The 26,240-nt window shown below is 30.2% G+C and overlaps 2 protein-coding genes across 3 annotated transcripts; one reads left to right on the plus strand and one right to left on the minus strand.

Annotated features, from left to right (window-relative positions):
- Positions 1-72: 72 nt before the first annotated feature.
- Positions 73-5,226, plus strand: LOC119610877 (valine--tRNA ligase). Of its 2 annotated transcripts, XM_037966276.1 has the most exons (7): positions 251-625; positions 896-1,063; positions 1,566-2,620; positions 2,680-2,887; positions 2,965-2,973; positions 3,296-4,325; positions 4,392-5,226. In XM_037966276.1, exons 1-7 carry the CDS (start codon positions 434-436, stop codon positions 4,892-4,894), a joined length of 3,165 nt encoding a protein of 1,054 aa, XP_037822204.1. In that variant the 5' UTR covers positions 251-433; the 3' UTR covers positions 4,895-5,226. The 2 variants fall into 2 exon arrangements, with proteins under 2 accessions (XP_037822205.1, XP_037822204.1); XM_037966277.1 differs by lacking the exon at positions 2,965-2,973 and having other exon boundaries at positions 73-625.
- On the minus strand, positions 5,025-8,775 carry LOC119610878 (rab proteins geranylgeranyltransferase component A). The gene is made up of 3 exons (XM_037966278.1): positions 8,470-8,775; positions 7,222-8,376; positions 5,025-5,861 (listed from the first exon to the last, which is right to left on the minus strand). Exons 1-3 carry the CDS (start codon positions 8,516-8,518, stop codon positions 5,410-5,412), a joined length of 1,656 nt encoding a protein of 551 aa, XP_037822206.1. The 5' UTR covers positions 8,519-8,775; the 3' UTR covers positions 5,025-5,409.
- Positions 8,776-26,240: the final 17,465 nt, after the last annotated feature.

Consider the following 26,240-nt stretch of genomic DNA (forward strand, 5'->3'; position numbering starts at 1 on the left):
TCGAAGTATTGAAAAGTCGACTTTTTAGAAACAGGAAAGTCGACCATTTTGTTTCAACTATACATCCAAAGGGTATTAATAAAGTGTGACTTTAGAACTACAACAATTACAAATACCACAAACAAGTTGTTGTTGTTTATAGAAGTGAACGTCAAGATTTTCCTGTTGTTTTTGTTATAATGTCATCAATTGACAAATTAATGACAGTTGTTTTTGTAAAAGACAATAAACAGCTGGTCGTATACGACCACTTTATAAATACACTTTAGCCACAACATTTCGTGGCACTTGCACACGTTTTCCGTAATATTTCATCAGCAACATTGCACTGCAGTGCAGCCGGAGTGATTGCAACAAATAATTAACAATTAAATCCTAAATAAATTAAATTATTTCATAAGTAACTACAGTATTCGAAGAGTTTGTATCAAAAATGCCCGAAGAACAACAACCTGCTGTAAATGGTGAAGCCCCAGCTGCTGGTGAGGCAGGCGCCCCACCAAAAACAGCCAAACAATTAGAAAAGGAGGCTAAAAAGGCAGAAAAATTAGCCAAACTTCAAGCTAAATTGGAGAAGAAAGCATCTGCACCTCCAGCGGCCACTGAAAAGAAGGAAAAACCGGAGGTAAGTGACCATAAAATGCAATTTTCCGATGAGTAAGTCTTGTTGTCTTACTCATGAAAGAAGTAAGGTTAGCTTTACGTATTAGAAAGTACAAGTGTTGTTGGCAATGATTTGAAATGGAAAGGGGGGAGTACGGAGACGGCCGGAGATGTTTGTATACAATTGTCGTTAATAACAATTGTTATGCTTTTATTTTATTTAATTCAGTGAAAGTTCAATTGTTTTGTTTGTTTTTTTTGTGTTAATTGTTTATTACCTTTCTTTTTACAGAAAAAAACCAAAGAAGTTAAAGAGGCTGCAGTTTATACTGCCAATACTGCCCCCGGTGATATGAAAGATATTTCCGGTGCCTTGCCTGATGCTTACAGTCCCGGCTATGTGGAGGCTCAATGGTACAGTTGGTGGGAGAAGCAAGGTTTCTTTAAACCAGAATATGGTGTAAGTAATTTTTGTATTTCTTTTCATGTAAATGTTATAGTTTAAGAAATGAGGAATTGACACATGGTGGTTGGCAGTTCTGTAATGGTACTGTAGTAATCTAGGAGAGAACAAGGAGATGAGGTAGAAATGTTGTGACAAATACAATTTAAAAGTTGTATTGGACTTAGTCCATGAAGTACATATAATAAGTTGTTAACTAAGGTGAAAGAAGCTTCCGACTGTTTAGGGTAACATTCATCTTAGGATGTCAGCTAGTTAGTTTGTTAATTAGTAACTTACATACTATTCTATTGCTCTGTATTCCTCCGCATATAGAGACACAGTTCATATGTAAGTTTATTGCTTATTATTATCTTAAGTGCTTCAGCTATTGGGTTGATTCATGTGTTTGCTTGATGATTAGCAAAGGGCTCAATGACAACACAAAATACGATATATTATAGAATACATAAAAATCGATATCATGTCAATTATTACGTCATTTTAATATCTCTTACAGCGCTCCAGCATTTCCGAACCAAATCCGAATGGTAAATTTGTCATGGTCATTCCACCACCCAATGTAACCGGTTCCCTGCATTTGGGTCATGCTCTTACGAATGCCATTGAAGATGCCATTACTCGTTACAATCGCATGAAGGGTAAAACTACACTCTGGGTGCCTGGTTGTGATCATGCTGGTATTGCTACACAAGTTGTGGTGGAAAAGTTGTTATGGCGTGATGAAAAACTTACACGTCACGACTTGGGACGTGAAAAATTCATTGAACGAATTTGGGATTGGCGTCGTGAGAAAGGTGGTCGTATTTATGATCAATTAAAATCTTTGGGTTCTTCTTATGACTGGAGTCGTGTGGCTTTTACCATGGATCCTAAATTGTGCAAGGCTGTAACTGAGGCCTTTGTGCGTTTGCATGAAGATGGCAGCATTTATCGTAGCTCGCGTTTGGTCAATTGGTCTTGCGCCTTACGTTCTGCTATTTCGGATATTGAAGTAGATAAGATTGATATTCCTGGCCGTACATTCTTCTCTATACCCGGTTATGAGGAGAAGGTAGAATTTGGCGTTTTGGTGAAATTTGCCTATAAAGTAGAGGATTCCGAGGAAGAGATTATTGTCGCTACCACACGTATTGAAACTATGTTGGGTGATACCGCCGTAGCTGTTCATCCCAAAGATGAACGTTATAAACATTTGCATGGCAAGTTCGTAAAGCATCCCTTCTGTGATAGACGTTTGCCTATTGTATGTGATGAATTCGTTGATATGGAATTCGGTACTGGTGCTGTTAAGATTACACCAGCTCATGATCCCAACGATTATGAAGTGGGTAAACGTTGCAATTTACCTTTCATTACCATTTTCAATGATGATGGTTATATTATTGGTGATTATGGTGAGTTTACCGGCATGAAGAGATTCACTTGCCGTAAACAGATTTTGGTGAAATTGAAAGAATTGGGTTTGTACAAGGAAACTGTTAATAATCCCATGGTGGTGCCCTTCTGCTCACGTTCTAAGGATGTTGTAGAGCCTATGATTAAACCACAATGGTATGTTATTTTAGTTCTAAATTGTATTTTATTTTTATTCAATATATCTTCTTGTTAAGGTATGTTAAATGCTCTGAAATGGCTGAGAAGGCTACCGAAGCTGTACGTTCGGGTGAACTTAAGATTATACCCGAACATCATACTAAGACTTGGTATCACTGGATGGATGGCATTCGTGATTGGTGTGTATCGCGTCAATTGTGGTGGGGTCATCGTATTCCTGCTTATCATGTTACCTTCACTGATCCCTCTATACAATCTGGTTCGGTAAGTTTTTATCTAAATATGAATTGGTCCAAATTGATTCAACATTTTCCTACAATTACATGTCTGATATTCAAAAGGTTTCAGTGGTAATTTGTTATTTAAATTCTTAAATTCTAATACATTTTTTAAAAAAATTTGTAAAGTTATCGATAACTTTGAAAATTTTCTTAAGAAGCTGTTAGTGTTATCGATAACTGTGAACATTTTCTAGAGAAATAGTAGTTATCGATAACTATGAAGATTTTCTAAAGGAAATTGTCACAGTTATCGATAACTCTAAAAATTTTCTAAAGAAAATTGTAAAGTTATCGAAAACTCTGAAAATTTTCTAATGAAAATTTTGTTATAATTTCCTACATTTCTTATGCGTGATAACTTAAATGTTCCTTTTCCCTCCTTTATCTTTAGTCTGACGATGAAGCCTACTGGATTGTGGCCCGTACCCCAGAGGAGGCTTTAGCTAAAGCCGCCGAGAGATTCAAAGTTGATGCTAGCAAAATTAAACTTAACCAAGATGAAGATGTACTCGATACTTGGTTCAGTTCTGGTCTCTTTCCCTTCTCAGTATTTGGCTGGCCCGATAATACTGGTGATTTGGAAGCCTTCTATCCTACATCGCTCTTGGAAACAGGTCATGATATTCTTTTCTTCTGGGTGGCTCGTATGGTCTTCTTTGGTCAAAAATTGCTGGGTAAATTACCCTTCAAAGAGGTTTACTTACATCCTATGGTGCGTGATGCTCACGGACGTAAAATGTCCAAATCTTTGGGTAATGTTATTGATCCCATGGATGTTATACACGGTATTACTTTGGAGGGTCTGCATGCTCAATTGATTAACTCTAACTTGGATCCACGAGAAATTGAAAAGGCTAAGGCAGGCCAGAAACAAGATTATCCCAATGGTATTCCGGAGTGTGGTTCGGATGCGTTACGTTTTGCTTTGTGTGCCTATATTACACAGGCACGTGATATTAATTTGGATATTAACCGTGTCCAGGGTTATCGTTTCTTCTGTAACAAACTATGGAATGCCACTAAATTTGCTCTCATGTACTTTGTGGGCGAAGAAAAATACTCTTCCGATTTACAATTATCGGGCAGTGAAAATAATATGGATGTTTGGATTCTATCACGTTTGGCAGCTGCCATTGAAATCTGCAACAATGGGTTTGAACAATATGATTTTGCTGCTGCCACCAGTGCCTGCTATAGTTTCTGGTTGTATGATTTGTGTGATGTTTATTTGGAATGTTTGAAACCTATTTTCCAAAATGGTACCGACGAACAGAAGGCCTCGGCTCGCAAAGCTTTGTTTGCTTGTTTAGATTATGGTTTGAAGTTATTGTCACCATTTATGCCTTTTATTTCCGAGGAATTGTATCAACGTTTGCCTAGAGCTGATAGCACACCCAGTATATGTGTGGCGGCTTATCCAGGTAAGTGAGAAGAGGTTTAAGATTTGGGAAATGAATATAACTGGTTTTGTGTGTTTCTTCTTACAGCTAATACCGCTTGGCGCAATGAACAGGTGGAAAAGGATGTTGATTTCATGCAAAAGGCAGCACGTATCATACGTTCCGCCCGTTCCGACTACAATTTGCCGAACAAAACTAAAACCGAAGCCTATATTGTATGCACCGACTCTCAACCTAATGATATACTCAAGAAATATGCCAGTGATTTGGCCACCATTTCATATTGTTCCAAAATTGAATTCGATACAACACCTCCAGCAGGCTGTGCTATTCTTACTGTTTCTGGCCAATGTGAGGTACATTTACTACTCAAGGGCCTGATTGAAGCCGATAAGGAAATTGCCAAATTACAAAAGAAACAAACACAATTAGTGCAAACTGTTAGTAAATTGAAACAGGCCATGGAAGCTAGTGATTATGCCACCAAGGTACCAGCTGAAGTACAAACTGCTAATACGGAAAAATTACAACAATCAGAAGCAGAAATTATACGTATTACCCAGGCTATGGAAACTTTGAAATTGATGTAATTTTATCGGCAAAGTTTTGTGATAAGAGATGTGAAAGAAAAGGCAGTTTATTTAGTGATTAGTTTAAATGTTTTAAAGTGACTTAAATGTTGGCATTTTTGTAATTCATTTCACAAACTTTAAGATTTCCGGAAAGTTTTCTTATTTATATTATATTATTTTACTTAAACATTAATAGACAAAAAAGCTTTTAGCTTTAATAAACACTCAAATAAATGACGAATATCGAAACGCATTTTAATTGTCTTCATTCTGCTTATTAAGATAAAGGTTTATAAACAATTGTTAACAAATAAATACTTTAATTATATAATAGAAAACTGAAACTCAAATATTTTTGATTTTTTTTTTAATAATTTCATACAATAAAGTGCTTCTTTATTAGTTATTTTTTAATCAATTATAAATAGTAATAAAAATATGCCGTGATTATAATATTTTAAGCCTTAAAATAGTAAAAATTTCAAAGAAAGTTCTTATCGTTGCAATAATTATTATACTGCCTGCCGCCGTCTCTATTCCGAAATCATTTTCTCACTTGCTGAGGTCATTTCAGCACCTTCCTCTATTTCCATTTGTTCGGTAAATGCTTCTAATTCACGCAATTGTTCGCGTAAATCATCCGGCAGCTGTTGTTCACTCAATGCCTTAGGATCTTCTCCCTCAATTACAATCTCTTCTGGATCAGGAGCTCTTGGTAGAAATTCAGCATTTTCATATAGTTTAGAGAAAATTGCACGAGCATTATCAATAGATAAATCATAGTCTAACTCATAGTAGGGTGGTGCTGTATTATAGATTAAAGTTGAAAGATTATTTTCCAATTCATAACTGCTGATGGAGAAGTAAGAGGAGTATAATAGTTTAGGTGCTGTTGGTGAGGAGTTGTTGAAAACTTGTTGCACAAAAGGTTCCAAGTCCAAGCTGGGCTGATCGGTTATGGCTGGGGTTGTTAAGTGGAAAATGACTGAAAAATAGAAAAAAAGGGAAAATGTTAGTTAAAATACTAATTCCGAAGGAAAAAGTTTCTAGTTATCGATAACTCAATAATTTTCTTTGGAAAATTATCGATAATTCAACATTTTTCTTTAAAACAGTTTCAGATTTATCAATAACATTGAAATTTTTAAAGAAAAGTTATAGATAACTACAATTTTCTTTAGAAAATTTTCTGAATTCTTTAGAATATTTTCGGAATTATCGATAACTAGACAATGTTCTTTAGTAAACATAAGGAATTATCGATAACTCTATAATGTTCTTTAGAAAATTTTCCGAATTATCGATAACTCTATAATTTTCTTTAGAAAATTTTCACAGTTATCAATAACCAGACAATTTTCTTTATAAAATTTTCCGAATTATCGATAAATCTACAATTTTCTATAGAAAATTTACGAATTATCGGTAACTCTACAATTTTTTTTAGAAAATTTTCACAGTTATCGATAACTAGACAATTTTCTTTATAAAATTTTCCAAATTATCGATAACTTTACAATTTTCTTTAGTAAACTTTCCGAATTATCGATAACTCTATAATTTTCTTTAGAAAATTTTCACAGTTATCAATAACCAGACAATTTTCTTTATAAAATTTTCCAAATTATCGATAAATCTACAATTTTCTATAGAAAATTTTCGAATTATCGGTAACTCTACAATTTTTTTTAGAAAATTTTCACAGTTATCGATAACTAGACAATTTTCTCTATAAAATTTTCCAAATTATCGATAACTTTACAAGTTTCTTTAGTAAACTTTCCGAATTATCGATAACTCAACAATTTTCTTTAGAAAATTTTGACAGTTATCAATTACCAGACAATTTTCTTTATAAAATTTTCCGAATTATCGTTAAATCTACAATTTTCTATAGAAAATTTACGAATTATCGGTAACTCTACAATTTTTTGTTAGAAAATTTTCACAGTTATCGATAACTAGACAATTTTCTTTATACAATTTTCTGAATTATCGATAACTTTACAATTTTCTTTAGAAAATTTTCCGAATTATCGATAACTAGACAATTTTCTTTAGAAAGTTTTCACACTTATCGAAAACTAGACAATTTTCTTTAGAAAATTTTCAGTTATAGATAACTACAGTTTTTCTTAAGAAAATTTTATTAGTTATCGATAACTTTAAAATTTTATTTAAAATTTTTTGGGAGTTATCGAAAATTTCTCAATTTTGTTTTAGGAAATGTTTAAAATTATCGATAATTCTACAATATTTTTAAAACATTTGCATTTTCTTTACAAAATTTTCGTAGTTATCGATAAATTTAACAATTTTCTTTATAAAGATGTTTCTATACTTACACAATCCCTTGGGACATGTTCCCGAATAATGAGACAATTGTATGAGAATAGCTTCACGTTTACCCTCCCCATCAATTAGCCTCAAAAGATTAACACCGCCACCGCCATTATTAAGCTCCTCACTGCCCAATGGCGTAGAAGCCAAAAATATAGCTCTCGACAAATAATTCTTTGGATGGGATCCTCTCAAATGCTGCGGCATATTGTTCGAAGAACAAACAATATTCTTAGCCTGTATACTTTGTTGACCATCTACCTCTATGGTAGCCATTTGAGCGGACTCATCCACATTTACGGCAGTAATTTGCCGTTTCAAACAGTAAATACCACCAAAGACAGCACATAGTCGACAGAAACATTGTGGTATTTCACCACAACCATACATGGGAAAAATGAACGGAGTATTGCCGTAACGTCCCAGACTCTGCAAAAACTTTTTAGTACGTTCCATACCCACTTCAAAGGGTGTCTCCTCATTGGCCATGGCTATAGCTTGCATTACACATTTATTGATTTTTTCCGTTACCTTTTGTACGCGCAAGTATTCAGCAAATGTTTTGCCTCTAAATTCGGAAGTATCCTCTTCACATTTGTCCTCACCAAAGGTTAGACACAGTGTAAGAAATTTCATTAGTAGACGTTTCTCTACTATGCTCAAGTCTTTTGTATTGAAAACATCACTGCGAGAACAGGGTACATTTAGTAGTTGCCCTTGAAATTGGGTACATATACGATCTACTGCCCTAAACTCAGCATAACGGCAAATATTTGAGGATATAAGCAACTGGACTAAGGAGCCGGAGGAATATAATATCTTAGGACACAAGTCCAAATTAAATTTACGCGATAATTTCATTAGTTTATCCACTGACCATTGTTCTTCTTGAGTTTTTGATTTCATATCGTCTGTTTGATTGGCGGCACTTTCCTCAACAGTTTCAGCCACTGGCTCCACTTCAGCTGGTATATGCCATTCAAATTTAGCATTACGTATCTCATTGTTATTACCACAGTCTTGCGACTGTTGCAGGAATGTATTGTAGGCATCTAAATTAAATGAGGCCCAAGAGCCACCATAATACTCATTGGGATCTATGTGTAGTACAGTTTTGCCTATTCTACTGGCAGCAGCTGCCACACAAGATTCTGGAAAACCTATAGTAGACAGAGAAAATTAAATTATTAATGATTCATCATCGTTTAGCTGTGTGTATTCATAAACAGAGACATATTGTTAGTATTTCTTACCGGTTCCAATAACTATTAAATCAAATTCTTTGGGTAATTCATCCTCCATGTTTGAAGTTTTATATTTTTCTTTTCAATTAACTAGTTTTTTTATTGATTTTTTTACTTTTAATTAAAAATTATATACAAAAGTTGTAATTTTTCTTCCATTTGAAGGATAAATAAAAAAAAGAGATGACGTTTATTTGCTGTCTTTCAGCTGGTGCAAGGTGAATTTATACAAGGTACCTTTACCTCGATCGATTGTTTTTCATTCTGTATGGAAATTGACAGTGTCGTTGTTAAGAATATTCTTTTTATATATGAAGATTGACAGTGTAAATTACTCAAGTGGGTTACCTTGTAAAAATTCCTTTTGATTGCAGTAGTTTGTTGACAGGGTGACTCAAACAAAAGTAAATATTAAGCAACAACATGTTTCATATATTTCACAAGTTGCTTTAATATACAGTTGGTGCTAAAAAAATGTAAGTTTACTAACAAAATTTTGTCTTTTTAACAAAAAAAAAATCAACGAATTGTTTTTTTTTTTAATTTTGAAAATATGTCTGTATTATGAAAAATTATTGAACATTTTTTCTTGTTTTATACAATATTTTCAAAACTTTAACTTTTTCATAGAAAACTTTCGAAAATTTGTTTTTATATAGAAAATTTAAAAATATTTGTGTTTTCTATAGAAAATTTGTGTTCTTTATAGAAAATTTTTGGAAAATTTGTTTTTTTTTTATAGAAAATTTTCGAAAATTTGTATTTTTATTAGAAAACTTGTCTCTTTTATAGGAAATGTTTGTAAATTTGTTTTTTTTTTTTATAGAAAATTTTCGAAATTTTCTCCCTTTAATAGAAAATTTGTATTTTTTATAGAAAATTTTAGAAACATTTTAATTTTTGTACAAAATTTTCCAATAATTTTCTTTTTTAATACAAAATGTTGAAAAATTTGTCTTCTTTATTGAAAATATTCAAAAATATGAAATTTTTGTAAAAAATTTTCGAACAGCTTTCTATTTTTAAACGATTTTTTTTAAATTTGTCTTTGTTATAGATAATATTCGTCTTTTTATAGAAAATATTTGAAAATTTATCTTTTTTATAGAAAATGTACGAAAATTTGTCTTTTTTTAATAGAACATTTTCGAAAATTTGTATATTTTATAGAAAATTTTCGAAAACTTGTCTTAGTTAGTTAGTTAGTTTGAAACGAGGATGTATATACATCAAATCCGAAGAAATACACCTAGGCCTCTATCGGGAATGTTGTGCGCTCCTTAACCAGTGCCTCAGGTGGGAATCGAACCCACCACCTCCGGTCTACCAGACTAGAACACTAACCACTAACCTACCGGAGGCCAGGTTATAGAGTTTCTTGGTTATAGAGTTTTCGAAAATTTGTCACTTTATTAGAAAACTTTTACAGTGAATTTATTTAAAAATTGGGGTTGAAAGCACGATAAGAAACTCTTTAACTTATTTGAAAAAATAATAAAAATCCCGAAATCAATTTTTAAATTAAATTTGCAAGTGCCCGTGCATTTAAAACTGAATACCCTATTCTGTTGTTTTTATAAACAACAAAATAGAAGTTGTTTATTTTGTTTTATTTTTTTTTCCCTTACAACTGCATTTAGAGTTGGAAAACAACCAGCCAAGTGTAGAAAGGAATGTAAGAAAAAATAAACTCACTGTTATTGTTGGTGTTTTGTCAAAACTTTAATGTTTTGTGAAAGATGCGTTTTGAATTCTTATTGAGTTTAAAATAATTCTTTCATAAGACATTTCTAGTTTTCCTAAAATATTGGGAAAGGTTTCCTGATGAGCTGGCTTAAGCAACCGGCGAAATGCGCATAGGAACTAGCTTCCCCACCATCAATACATTACAGTGAATTTATTTAAAAATTGGGGTTGAAAGCACTATAAGAAACTCTTTAACTTATTTGAAAAAATAATAAAAATCCCGAAATCAATTTTTAAATTTCGAAAATTTGTCTTTGTTATAGAAAATGTTCGAAAATTTGTTTTCTTTGCAGAAAATTTTCGAAATTTTGTTTCTTTTGTAGAAAATGTGTGAAAATATGTATTCTTTATAAAACATGTTCGGAAATTTGAATTTTTTGTAGAAAATTTAGAAGAATTTGTTTTCTTTAATAGAAAATATTAAAAAATTTGTCTTCTTTAATAGAAAATAATCAAAAATGTGTCTTCTTTATAGAAAATTTTCGAAAAATTGTCTGTTTTATAGAAAATTTTTCTATTTTTAAAGGATATTTTTGAAAATTTGTCTTTTTTATAGAAAATCTTCGAAAATTTTTTTTATTTTTAAAGGAAATTTTGTCCTTTTTATAGAAAATATTCAAAAATTTGTCTTTATTATAGAAAATTTTCGAAAATTTGTCTTTTTTCTAGGAAATTTCCAAATTTTATCTTTTTATAGAAAAATTTTCCAAATTTTAAGTTTTTATAGAAAATTTTTTCAAAATTTGCCTTCTTGTGGAAAAATCTACAAAAATTTTTAGAAAATATGTTTTTTTTTATTAAAATCTTTCGAAAATTTTTATTTCTTGTAGAAAATTTTCAAAATATTGATTATTTTATAAAAAAGTTTCGAAAATTTGTGTTGTTTACAAAAATATTTTGAAAATTTTTTAGTTTTTATAAATAATTTTCAAAAATTTTTAATTTTTAACAAAAATGTATGTTTTTATTGGAACTTTTTGAAAAAATCCTAGGAGCCGGGAAACCCCTAAGCATGATGTAACATAAAATTTTATGTAACTGTATATTCAATTTCATATTATCTAGCGTTAAAATAAAGATAATTATGAATAACCTCTCGAATAAAAGTCATCAAACTTTCTTTTAGAATTTTGTTAATATTATCGGTTAAAGACTGGTTCAAAAGACCCTTGTTTTAATTATAGGAAGTAGATATTTCTATATTACTTGCATCAGAACAATAAATGTAAAAAAAAATATTCATAGAATTGATCAAGTTCATTTAACCCTTTGTCATATATATTACCAACCGTGGCAACGATTTCATCTGAATGTAATTGATCTTTATTTATTAAATGAAAATTTCTTAATTTTGAATTAAATTTATTTTTATTGAAAATATGTTTTTGTCTTAGAATCTTTGTCCATTTTTAAGAAGAAATTTTGCAAATAAAAAACCGAAAGCAAAATTTCTATAAAGGTTCAGTGACTTTAAAATGTATTTGGTAGTTCTTCATGTAAAAATTTATTATTTTTTGTTTTTGCTAAAGTTTAATCACACGTTCCGTTTTTTTTATAATTTTTGTTTAATATTTTGATAGTTCAGCATAATTATTTTTTTGTTTTGGTTTGTTTTTACCATTAAATCTAAATTGGCTGATGATGTCTTCAATTTTATAATTGTAAGTTTTTTTTTTGGTAGTGTCTTTCTTTTTTTATTGTTTGTTTTGGAAATGTCTTTCATTCGAGGAAGTTCTATGACCTTAGAGACAGGAGTTTTTGAAAAGCTGTTCGATCACACTCACAGGGTAAGAATATCTTACAGCGTGAGAATCTTTACTATAGAAAAGTTGCTCTCAGTGAGAGGATCTTTTCTATAGAAAAATTGCTCTCAGTGAGAGGATCTTTTCTATAGAAAAGTTGCTCTCAGTGAGAGGATCTTTTCTATAGAAAAATTGCTCTCAGTGAGAGGATCTTTTCTATAGAAAAGTTGCTCTCAGTGAGAGAATCTTTTCTATAGAAAAGTTGCTCTCAGTGAGAGGATCTTTTCTATAGAAAAGTTGCTCTCAGTGAGAGGATCTTTTCTATAGAAAAGTTGCTCTCAGTGAGAGGATCTTTTCTATAGAAAAGTTGCTCTCAGTGAGAGGATCTTTTCTATAGAAAAGTTGCTCTCAGTGAGAGGATCTTTTCTATAGAAAAGTTGCTCTCAGTGAGAGAAAAGTTGCTCTCAGTGAGAGGATCTTTTCTATAGAAAAGTTGCTCTCAGTGAGAGGATCTTTTCTATAGAAAAGTTGCTCTCAGTGAGAGGATCTTTTCTATAGAAAAGTTGCTCTCAGTGAGAGGATCTTTTCTATAGAAAAGTTGCTCTCAGTGAGAGGATCTTTTCTATAGAAAAGTTGCTCTCAGTGAGAGGATCTTTTCTATAGAAAAGTTGCTCTCAGTGAGAGGATCTTTTCTATAGAAAAGTTGCTCTCAGTGAGAGGATCTTTTCTATAGAAAAGTTGCTCTCAGTGAGAGGATCTTTTCTATAGAAACGTTGCTCTCAGTGAGATGATCTTTTCTATAAAAAATTTGCTTACAATGTGGGGATCTTTTCTATAGAAAAGTTGCTTACAATGTGAGAATATTTTCTATAGAAAAGTTGCTTACAATGTAAGAATCTTTCCCATAGAAAAGTTGCTTAAATTCTAAGGATCTTTTCTATAGAAAAGTCGTTCATATTCTGAGGATATTTTCTACAAAAAAGTTGTTCACATTGTAGAAAATTACTCTCACTGAGTGGATGGTTTCTATATCACTTTGAGGACTTTTATTGCCAAGAAGTTTTTCGGTCATTGAATATTCAAAAGTCCCTTTTTTGAAAATATTAAAAAAAATATATAAAATTTAAACACAATGTAAATAAAATGAATGGTATCCATAGAGGTGTGGATTTTCTTTATATTGTTTGCTGTCAAAATTATGACACATGTACTTTTTTTGTTATAAAGAATACAGTTGCTTTATAAAATTCTGATTAAAAATCAATTAAAATACAAATATCTTAAAATTTTTTTAAGAAAATAATGTTTTTTTTTAATTTGTATTTCTCTTTATAAATAAATAAAATTTATATTTATAAATAAAAAAAATATCGCACCTTTATTTAGTTTTAATGAGTATTTTTATTAAGTACTATTTGACTTTTTTATTTTTATCAAAAATATTAACTTAAACCGTTGTTATTTAATCGTAATTATTAAATATTTGCCAAAAAAAAGAGTGAGTACTTTTTAAAAAAGAGGTGTAGATAAAGTACATTTTAATAAACAATTTTAACCAGCGTAAATTGATCAAATAATATAAAATATATGTATGTATGTATGTTTACATACATACATACAAAAATGCATACGCGTGAATGCACATTAATTTTAAGCAAATAGTTAAGTTTCTTTAAAATTTTTATACACCCTACAATAGACCCTACAATATTGGTATTTAAACAATTAATAAAATATTTTGCCCGACAGATTGAACGAATCATAATACGGCTTATTATATAGTCTTTAGTCTAAACTATAGAATATATACATATGTATATAGCCCAGTTTTTAGAGCAGAATACTGAATTGTCTACTTGGATCTATATAATGGTATATAGTCTAGACTAGTCTATAGTCCAGACTATAAAATAGTCCATGGTCCAAACTATAGAATGATATATGGTCCAGACTGAGGAATGATCCATAGTCCAGACTATAATATAATCTATAGGCTAAACTATAGAAAATCTATAGTCATGACTATTGAATAATCTATAGTCCAGACTATAGAATACTCTATAGTCCAGACTATAGAATAGTCTATAGTCCAGACTATAGAATACTCTATACTCCAGACTATAGAATCGTTTATAGTACAGACTATAGAATCGTTTATAGTCCAGACTATAGAATCGTCTATAGTCCAGACAATAGAATCGTCTATAGTCCAGACTATAGAATCGTCTGTAGTCCAGACTATAGAATCGTCTATATCCAGACTATAGAATCGTCTATAGTCCAGACTATAGAATAATCTATAATCCAGAGTACTCTATAGTCCAGACTATATAATCGTCTATAGTCCAGACTATAGAATCGTCTATAGTCCAGACTATAGAATCGTCTATACTCCAGACTGTAGAGTAGTCTATAATCCAGACTGTAGAGTGGTCTATAGTCCAGACAATAGAGTAATCTATAGTCCAGACTATAGAGTAGTCCATAGTCCAGACTGTAGAGTAGTCTAGAGTCCAGAGTGCGGGAACTATAGAATAGTCTCTAGTCCAGACTATAGAGTAGTCTCTAGTACAGACTACAAAGTAGTCTAGAGTGTTGAGACTATGGAATAGTGTATAGTCTAGATTGTAGAACATAATATAGTCCAGACTACAGAATAGTCTCTAGTCCACACTATAGAATACTCTAGTCCACACTATAGAATAGTCTATAGTCCACACTATAGAATAGTCTATAGTCAAGACTACAGAGTAGTCTATAGTCCAGATTGTAGAGTAGTCTATAGTCCAGACAATAGAGCAATCTATAGTCCAGACTGTAGAGTAGTCTATAGTCCAGAGTATAGACTAATCTATAGTCCAGAATATAGAATAGTCTATAGTATAGACTATAGAATAGTGTATAGTCTATGGACTATAGACAGTAGTCCAGACTGTGGAATAGTCTATAGTCCAGACTTTAGAGTAGTCTATAGTCCAGACTGTAGAGTAGTCTATAGTCCAGACTGTAGAGTAGTCTATAGTCCAGACTGTAGAGTAGTCTATAGTCCAGACTGTAGAGTAGTCTATAGTCCACAGTGTTCAGACATAGAATAGTCTATAGTCCAGACTACAGAATAGTAAATAGTCCAGACTATAGAATAGTCTATAGTCCAGACTACAGAATAGTCTATAGTCCAGACTATAGAGTAGTCTAAAGTCCATACTATAGAATAGTCTAGAGTCTAGACTATAGAATATACTATAGTCCAGACTATAAAAGAGCCTATAGTATAGACTATGGTCCAGACTATAGGATAGTCTAGACTATAGTCCAGACTATAGAGTAGTCTATAGTCTAGACTATAATCGATAGTGTATACTATAGACTATAGAATAGTGTATAGTCTATGGATTATACAGTAGTCCAGACTATAGAATAGTCTATAGTCCAGACTTTAGAGTAGTCTATAGTCCAGACTGTAGAGTAGTCTATAGTCCAGACTGTAGAGTAGTCTATAGTCCAGACTGTAGAGTAGTCTATAGTCCACAGTGTTCAGACATAGAATAGTCTATAGTCCAGACTACAGAATAGTAAATAGTCCAGACTATAGAATAGTCTATAGTCCAGACTACAGAATAGTCTATAGTCCAGACTATGGAATAGTCTAAAGTCCATACTATAGAATAGTCTAGAGTCTAGACTATAGAATATACTATAGTCCAGACTATAAAATAGCATATAGTATAGACTATGGTCCAGACTATAGGATAGTCTACACTATAGTCCAGACTATAGTCCAGACTATAGAGAAGTCTATAGTCTAGACTATAATCGAGACTATAGAATTGTCTATAGTACAGACTTTAGAATAGTTTATAGTCCAGACTATAGAATAATCTATAGTCTTTACCTATAATAGGGTACTTAATAAATATATAATAATTGTTGTATTATTTATAAAGTTATCAGATATTACGATTAAGAAGCTACTGTAAATAAAGGCAAACAAAAAAAATATATGAAAACACAAAATAAATACTTAATTTTATTTTTTGCCAAGTTCCCAAAAAAAAGGTAAAATATTTAAGGAAAATATGACAAATGACTGATAAGCCGAAAATATGAGACATTATGGCGTATTGGAAATTATCTACGGTTGACATGATTTCAGATACTATCGAAAAGGGTTTAGATCAATGAAAGTACTTATGTGTGTTGATCTTTTTTTTTTTGAAAATAATATAAATAAAAATACTGCGCAAATCGATTTGAAAAATATTAAATTTTAAGGTGTAAATACCTGCTGCGTAATTATGAGTTGGACAATGTTAATAATTCCAATAGATATAGAGAGAAAATTGTTATAGAATTAACAAGTTGTAGAGGACAAAAAATACTTATGTTTTTCCCCCTTTTTCGAAATTTCGAATTCTATATTGAAAATTACAAATACTTTAGTAATTAAATAGTGTGATTCTCTAGAATTTCAAAATATTATATTCACATCTTTCAAAACCACTTATTTACGACTTATTCATTACAAGGATCCACTGATATTACAACATTTTCCCTATTAATGTTTATCGATTACTGTCTGATGTAATTCTTATTTCTTTCCACCTTATTACAAAACTTTTGATATCGATTACAAAAGTTTTGATTGCAAAAATATCTAAACTAAAGAAATAAACTAAAAATCTAGATTAAAAATGTTAATAAAAACATATTAAATGAAGTTTGCAACTACATATTTCGAAAAAGTTTACTGGAAAACAATGGGTGTGGAACTCATAAGTATCTGATATTTATTCTGCATACAATATTGCATTTTTTTTTTCAAATTTGAGGAATTGTTTAAAATAAATATAAAATTATTGTGATTCATAGGGTTCATAATATAATATTTTAACCGATAAGATTTGAATACAGTCATTATACATATTTTGCCAATATATAGTATATCTGCTTGTGTTCTTTTAACGATTATACACATGTATCAATAATAATTATCTTAGATATTGATAATTTGTCAAAAAAAAAAAAAAAAAAAAAAAAAAAAAAATCACAAAAGGTGTGATAAATTCCGGGTTCAATGATCGAAAAATAAGCATTGTTTAATTTTGTATGGATTTTTACAATTAAGGAAAATATCCGGCCAAGGGACCTTTATAAGGATTAGTACTAATTATATAAACTATTTTATAGTCTGAAGTATAAATTATTCTATAGCCTGGACTATTCACTATTCTATAGCTTGGATTATAGACTATACGATAGTCTGGACTATAGACTACACTATAGTCTGGACTATAGACTATACTATAGTCCGGACTATAGACTATACTAAAGTCTGGACCATAGACTATACTATAGACTAGACTACAGACTATACTATAGTCTGGACTATAGACTATACTATAGTCTGGACTATAGACTATACTATAGTCTGGACTATAGACTATACGATAGTCTGGACTATAGACTATACTAAAGTCTGGACTATAGACTATACTATAGTCTGGACTATAGACTATATTATAGTCTGGACTATAGACTATACTATAGTCTGGACTATAGACTAGACTATAGACTAGACTATAGACTAGACTATAGACTAGACTATAGACTAGACTATAGACTAGACTATAGACTATAGACTAGACTATAGACTAGACTATGGACTAGACTATAGACTAGACTATAGACTAGACTATAGACTAGACTATAGACTATCCTAGACTAGACTAGACTAGACTATAGACTAGACTATAGACTAGACTATAGACTAGACTATAGACTAGACTATAGACTAGACTATAGACTAGACTATAGACTAGACTATAGACTAGACTATAGACTAGACTATAGACTAGACTATAGACTAGACTATAGACTAGACTATAGACTAGACTATAGTCTAGACTATAGACTAGACTATAGACTAGACTATAGACTAGACTATAGATTAGACTATAGACTAGACTATAGACTAGACTATAGACTAGACTATAGACTAGACTATAGACTAGACTATAGATTAGACTATAGACTAGACTATAGACTAGACTATAGATTAGAATATAGACTAGACTATAGACTAGACTATAGACTAGACTATAGATTAGACTATAGATTAGACTAGACTAGACTACAGACTAGACTATAGACTAGACTAGACTATAGACTAGACTAGACTATAGACTAGACTAGACTATAGACTAGACTAGACTATAGACTAGACTATAGACTAGACTATCGACTAGACTATAGACTAGACTATCGACTAGACTATAGACTAGACTATAGACTAGACTATAGACTAGACTATACACTAGACTATAGACTAGACTATAGACTAGACTATAGACTAGACTATAGACTAGACTATAGACTAGACTATAGACTAGACTATAGACTAGACTATAGACTAGACTATAGACTAGACTATAGACTAGACTATAGACTAGACTATAGACTAGACTATAGACTAGACTATAGACTAGACTATAGACTAGACTATAGACTAGACTATAGACTAGACTATAGACTAGACTATAGACTAGACTATAGACTAGACTATAGACTAGACTATAGACTAGACTATAGACTAGACTATAGACTAGACTATAGACTAGACTATAGACTAGACTATAGACTAGACTATAGACTAGACTATAGACTAGACTATAGACTAGACTATAGACTAGACTATAGACTAGACTATAGACTAGACTATAGACTAGACTATAGACTAGACTATAGACTAGACTATAGACTAGACTATAAACTAGACTATAGACCAGACTATAGCCTAGACTATAGACTAGACTAAAGACTAGACTATAGACTAGACTATAGACTAGACTAGACTATAGACTAGACCATAGACTAGACTATAGACTAGACTATAGACTAGACTATAGACTAGACTATAGACTAGACTATAGACTAGACTAAAGACTAGACTATAGACTAGACTATAGACTAGACAATAGACTAGACTATAGACTAGACTATAGACTACACTATAGACTAGACTATAGACTAGACTATAGACTACACTATAGACTAGACTATAGACTACACTATAGACTAGACTATAGACTAGACTATAGACTAGACTATAGACTATAGACTAGACTATAGACTAGACTATAGACTAGACTAGACTAGACTATAGACTAGACTAGACTAGACTATAGACTAGACTATAGACTAGACTATAGACTAGACTATAGACTAGACTATAGACTAGACTGTAGACTAGACTATAGACTAGACTATAGACTAGACTATAGACTAGACTATAGACTAGACTATAGACTAGACTATAGACTAGACTATAGACTAGACTATTCTATAGTCTGGGCTATAAACTATTCTATAGTCTGGACTGAAGATTACTCTATAGCCTGGACTATTCTGTAGTCAGGACTGTAAACTATTCTATAGTCTGGACTATAGACTATTCTATAGTCTGGAGTATAGACTATTCGATAGTCTGGACTATAGACTATTCTATAGTCTGGACTATAAACTATTCTATAGTCTGGACTATAGACTATTCTATAGTCTGGAATATAGATTACTCTCTAGTCTGGACTATAGACTATTCTATACACTGTACTATGGACTATAGTCTGGACTACAGACTATTCTATAGCCTGGACTATTGACTATTCTATAGTCTGGACTATAGACTATTCTATAGTCTAGATTAAAACCTATTCCATAGTCTGGATTATAGACTATTCTATAGCCTGGACTACAGACTATTCTATAGTCTGGACTATAGACTATTTTATAGTCTGGACTATGGACTATTTTATAGTCTGGACTATAAAGTTTTTAATCTGCATTTAAGTCTATAGAAAATATTGTGAACATTTGAAAATGGATCATTTAAAAATGGTTTTAATTTAAAAATCCATTTAACACCTGTTAACGGGGGGAAAAAATTAAATGGCAACAAAAACTACTACACAAAAAAAAACTCACATAATAAAAATATTTTGTGCCGCTTTTATTTTCTATTTCATAACATTACTTAAATAAAAATTAAAAAAAAAAAACAAATCATAATTTAAATAATCAAAACCTTAAAAGTCAAAAAGACTTGACTAAAAACTTAAAAGTTACGTGAAAGCTTTACGATCCAACAACAAAAAAAAAAAACTACAGCTATGAAAATGAGTGTGAAAGTGTGTGCGTAAGTGTAGTGCACAGTGGTTTAAAAATGAAATATTTTGGAGAAAAACATTTATTTGCTACATTGATAAGTAAATAAAGTTTAAGAGGAAGAAAGTCGAGTCCTTAATTAAATTGATTCATTGTGGTTATTGATCATTTGATAGGTTTTGAAACTAATTTGGACTTAATTCTCAGTTCAATATCTAACATTTACTGTTTAAGTTTAAAAATCGCAATACCATGACCCACTGTGCATAGGCTTTCTAGTATGTATTAACTAAATGCTAAATTCACACACATTAATACTCGGACACTTTTAAATTTAACTTAAACTAACAAAAAAAAAAAAAAAGCTATAAAAACAAACCCTAGTTCAAAATTGTTAAGCCCATTGAGACTTAACAACAGAAAATACTTACGCACTTGCGCTTAACAATAAAACCCAAAACATATCTCAAATGAAAGCGAAAAGAAAGACGAAAAAAAAAACAAACCAAAATTTTTACAATAAAATTAAAAATTCACACAACACAAAAACTATTCAAATACTATTATACAACAACAATAACTACGAGTATTCAAATAAAAAAAAGATTTTTTTCACACAAATCATAAGACACAAAAAATAAAAAAACAAAAACTTTAAAACGCATCACGCGCACTCAGAAAATTTACGATGATACGCATAAGTTTTGCCTACACGAAAATTTTGGAATAAGTAGGCCCGCATATAGACACATACACACACAAACACATACGGAAACCAAAACTTGTAAACAACAACAATGAAAGTCCCCAGTAGTCAAAAAATCATTTGTAAACAGAGAGCGAAAAAAAATTGTATTTACATACTCTCATACATACATATTCATAAGATTTTCCGTTAAAGAGTTACAACAATGAGAGAGAGAGTTGCCACCAGATCGAAATGTAATAATATATGTATAAGTTTACCGTTATGTTAATAAAAAATTTCATAAGATATTTTAGTCTAGACTATATAGTCTACACTATAGTCCGGACTCTGGACTAGAAAATAGCTCAGTCTACAGAATAGACTAAAGTGTAGGCAATAAATTAGATTAAAGGCCAGGCTACAGATTGAACAATAGTCCACACTATAGACTATACTATAGTCTAGACTATAGAATAGTCTATAGTCCAGACTATAGACTAGACTATAGTCACGACTACAGAATAGATGACTATATAATAATGCAGACTATAGAACAAAATATAGTCCAGATTATAGGCAAGTTTATAATACAGGATATATACCAGACTACAGAATAGACTAGAGTCCAATTTTGGTTCGATATCCCTTGAATACAAAAGAAGTTCCCCCAAATCTGGTAACCTGACCAAACAGTTGCATTTTTAACGAATCATATCGGAAATGAAAGCGAGAGTATTTAAGTTTTTTTTTGGTACAAAGCATCGTTGTAAAGTTTTTATTATTTTATTTTTTTAAATTTGTTCAAACTAGTTTTTGTTTTGTTTGCGTTTTTTTAATAGTTTGTTCTCTTTTCAAAAGATCTTTGTAAGAGGCCTCTTTGAAAATGAAAATAAATAAAAGAAAACGTTAAATAAATAGTTTGTGATGTCAGATCAAGGGACTGAAGAGTTAAAGTTTTGCCCTATTAGGAGAGTAGACGGTGTTGGTAAAAAATCGGGTCAAGAGGATGTAGCTGGGACTAACCACTAACTAACTAACTAACTACTAACTAACTAACTAACTAACTAACTAACTAACTAACTAACTAACTAACTAACTAACTAACTAACTAACTAACTACTAACTAACTAACTAACTAACTAACTAACTAACTAACTAACTAACTAACTACTAACTAACTAACTAACTAACTAACTAACTAACTAACTAACTAACTAACTAACTAACTAACTAACTAACTAACTAACTAACTAACTAACTAACTAACTAACTAACTAACTAACTAACTAACTAACTAACTAACTAACTAACTAACTAACTAACTAACTAACTAACTAACTAACTAACTAACTAACTAACTAACTAACTAACTAACTAACTAACTAACTAACTAACTAACTAACTAACTAACTAACTAACTAACTAACTAACTAACTAACTAACTAACTAACTAACTAACTAACTAACTAACTAACTAACTAACTAACTAACTAACTAACTAACTAACTACTAACTAACTAACTAACTAACTAACTAACTAACTAACTAACTAACTAACTAACTACTAACTAACTACTAACTAACTAACTAACTAACTAACTAACTAACTAACTAACTACTACTAACTAACTAACTAACTAACTAACTAACTACTAACTAACTAACTAACTAACTAACTAACTAACTAACTAACTAACTAACTAACTAACTAACTAACTAACTAACTAACTAACTAACTAACTAACTACTAACTAACTAACTACTAACTACTACTAACTAACTAACTAACTAACTAACTAACTAACTAACTACTAACTAACTAACTACTACTAACTAACTAACTAACTAACTAACTAACTAACTAACTAACTAACTAACTAACTAACTACTAACTAACTAACTAACTAACTAACTAACTAACTAACTAACTAACTAACTAACTAACTAACTAACTAACTAACTAACTAACTAACTAAACTAACTAACTAACTAACTAACTAACTACTAACTACTAACTAACTAACTAACTAACTAACTAACTAACTAACTAACTAACTAACTAACTAACTAACTAACTAACTAACTAACTAACTAACTAACTAACTAACTAACTAACTAACTAACTACTAACTAACTAACTAACTAACTACTACTAACTAACTAACTAACTAACTACTAACGAACTAACTACTAACTAACTAACTAACTAACTAACTACTAACTAACTACTAACTAACTAACTAACTAACTAACTAACTAACTAACTAACTAACTAACTAACTAACTAACTAACTAACTAACTAACTAACTAACTAACTAACTAACTAACTAACTAACTAACTAACCTAACTAACTAACTAACTAACTAACTAACTAACTAACTACTAACTAACTAACTAACTAACTAACTAACTAACTACTAACTAACTAACTAACTAACTAACTAACTACTACTAACTAACTAACTACTAACTACTAACTAACTAACTAACTAACTAACTAACTAACTAACTAACTAACTACTACTAACTAACTAACTACTAACTAACTAACTACTAACTAACTACTAACTAACTAACTAACTAACTAACTAACTAACTAACTAACTACTAACTAACTAACTAACTAACTACTAACTAACTAACTAACTAACTAACTAACTAACTAACTAACTAACTAACTAACTAACTAACTAACTAACTAACTAACTAACTAACTAACTAACTAACTAACTAACTAACTAACTAACTAACTAACTAACTAACTAACTAACTAACTAACTAACTAACTAACTAACTACTACTAACTAACTAACTAACTAACTAACTAACTAACTAACTAACTACTAACTAACTAACTAACTAACTAACTAACTAACTAACTAACTAACTACTAACTAACTAACTAACTACTAACTAACTAACTAACTAACTAACTAACTAACTAACTACTAACTAACTAACTAACTAACTAACTAACTAACTAACTAACTAACTAACTAACTAACTAACTAACTAACTAACTAACTAACTAACTAACTAACTAACTAACTAACTAACTACTAACTAACTAACTAACTAACTACTACTAACTAACTAACTAACTAACTAACTAACTAACTAACTAACTAACTAACTAACTAACTAACTAACTAACTAACTAACTAACTAACTAACTAACTAACTAACTAACTAACTAACTAACTAACTAACTAACTAACTAACTAACTAACTAACTAACTAACTAACTAACTACTAACTAACTAACTAACTAACTAACTAACTAACTAACTAACTAACTAACTAACTAACTAACTAACTAACTAACTAACTAACTAACTAACTAACTAACTAACTAACTAACTAACTAACTAACTAACTAACTAACTAACTAACTAACTAACTAACTAACTAACTAACTAACTAACTAACTAACTAACTAACTAACTAACTAACTAACTAACTAACTAACTAACTCACTAACTAACTCACTACTAACTACTAACTAACTAACTAACTAACTAACTAACTACTTACTAACTTACTAACTTACTTACTAACTAACTAACTAACTAAACTAACTAACTAACTACTACTAACTAACTAACTAACTAACTAACTAACTAACTAACTAACTAACTAACTAACTACTAACTAACTACTAACTAACTAACTAACTAACTAACTACTACTAACTAACTAACTAACTAACTAACTAACTAACTAACTAACTAACTACTAACTAACTAACTAACTACTAACTAACTAACTAACTAACTCACTAACTACTCACTACTACTAACTAACTAACTAACTAACTGACTTACTAACTTACTAACTTACTAACTTACTTACTAACTAACTAACTAACTAACTAACTAACAACTAACTAACTAACTAACTAACTAACTAACTACTAACTAACTAACTAACTAACTACTACAACTAACTAACTACTAACTAACTAACTAACTAACTACTAACTAACTACTACTAACTAACTAACTAACTACTAACTAACTAACTAAACTAACTAATTACTAAACTAACTAACTAACTAACTACTAACTAACAACTACTAACTAACTAACTAACTAACTAACTAACTAACTACTAACTAGACTAACTAATAACTACTAACTAACTAACTAACTAACTAACTAACGAACTAACTAACTAACTAACTAACTACTAACTAACTAACTAACTAACTGGCGGGGATACCAAAAACTACACCATAGTCCAGATTATATACTATGCTTTAGGACAGATTATAAAATAGACTATAGTCCAGACTATACTCAAGACTATAGTCCAGACTATACTCTAGACTATAGTCCAGACTATAAGCTAGACAATTATTGGTCTGACTTTTATATAAGTCTACTTTCCACACTATAGAATAGACTATGTATAGGTCAGACTTTACATTCTAGTCAATAGTCTGGACTATATTCTAGTCTATAGTTCAGACTTTAGACTAGGCTATAGTCCAGACTATAGACTAGAATATAGTCCAGACTATAGACTAGAATATAGTCCAGACTATAGACTAGAATATAGTCCAGATTATAGACTAGAATATAGTCCAGATTATAGACTAGACTATAGTACAGACTACAGACTACACTATAGACTGGTATATAGTCCATATTATATGCTATATTTTATGCCAGAGTACACAGAAAAAAATATGCACAATTTTTTTCTTAACAATCGTTTGCTTAAATTTAATTTCGATTTTTATAAATATTTTTATTTGGGTTTATAACGAATTTGTTTGATGTTCACACAGAAGGAAAATATTTTCTAACAAACACTTTATTGAAATAAATTTAACTTTCAGTAAATATTTTTACTGATTCAATAAATGTTTTTGTTTGAGTTTTATTTTTATGTCAGCATATGGAATACAACAATAAAACCAGTTTTGGAATGTACTAAAATGAATTGATATAATTCTTATTTGGTTTATAACATTTAATGTATAAGTGTTTCAGTTTTCACAGTACAAAATAATAGTTTCTAGAATTAGAAACGTTTTCTTAAAAATGTTGTAAGTATATATGTAATTTTTTTACTACTTTTAGTTTTAAATATTTTTTGTAAAATTTTTGTTAAAATTTAGTATATATTTTTTAACAAAATTTTTATAGATTCAATAAAAAATTTTCTTATTATTATTGCCAAAATACAATAAATAATTTAACTGTTTCAGATAACATATTTGCTTGAATTTCAGTACAAATACTAATAACTTGTGTTATTGTTTCAGTAAAATAATTGTTTGGAAATGTTGCGATTATTTATTAATGTTTTTCGTAAATAGTATATTATTTTAATAAGAAAAATCCTGAAATTTTTTCAATAAAGAATTTACGAATTTGAGTACTTGATTTTACGAATTTCGTGATAGGTCCTATTTTAGTAAAAAAAATACTTGGC

This window comes from Lucilia sericata, unplaced genomic scaffold (genome assembly GCF_015586225.1).
Source record: "Lucilia sericata isolate MDLA Ls3-8-SP2 unplaced genomic scaffold, ASM1558622v1 Contig001297F_arrow, whole genome shotgun sequence".
NCBI classification, from domain to species: domain Eukaryota; kingdom Metazoa; phylum Arthropoda; class Insecta; order Diptera; family Calliphoridae; genus Lucilia; species Lucilia sericata.

Coding starts and splice junctions, on each gene's coding strand:
- LOC119610877 (XM_037966276.1), top strand. CDS start 434: ATGCCCGAAGAACAACAACCTGCTGTAAATGGTGAAGCCCCAGCTGCT. Junction 2,621..2,679: donor CCTATGATTAAACCACAATG/GTATGTTATTTT, acceptor CTTCTTGTTAAG/GTATGTTAAATGCTCTGAAA. Junction 4,326..4,391: donor ATGTGTGGCGGCTTATCCAG/GTAAGTGAGAAG, acceptor TTCTTCTTACAG/CTAATACCGCTTGGCGCAAT.
- LOC119610878 (XM_037966278.1), bottom strand. CDS start 8,518: ATGGAGGATGAATTACCCAAAGAATTTGATTTAATAGTTATTGGAACC. Junction 8,377..8,469: donor TTTAATAGTTATTGGAACCG/GTAAGAAATACT, acceptor TGTCTACTATAG/GTTTTCCAGAATCTTGTGTG. Junction 5,862..7,221: donor AACATGTCCCAAGGGATTGT/GTAAGTATAGAA, acceptor TCTATTTTTCAG/TCATTTTCCACTTAACAACC.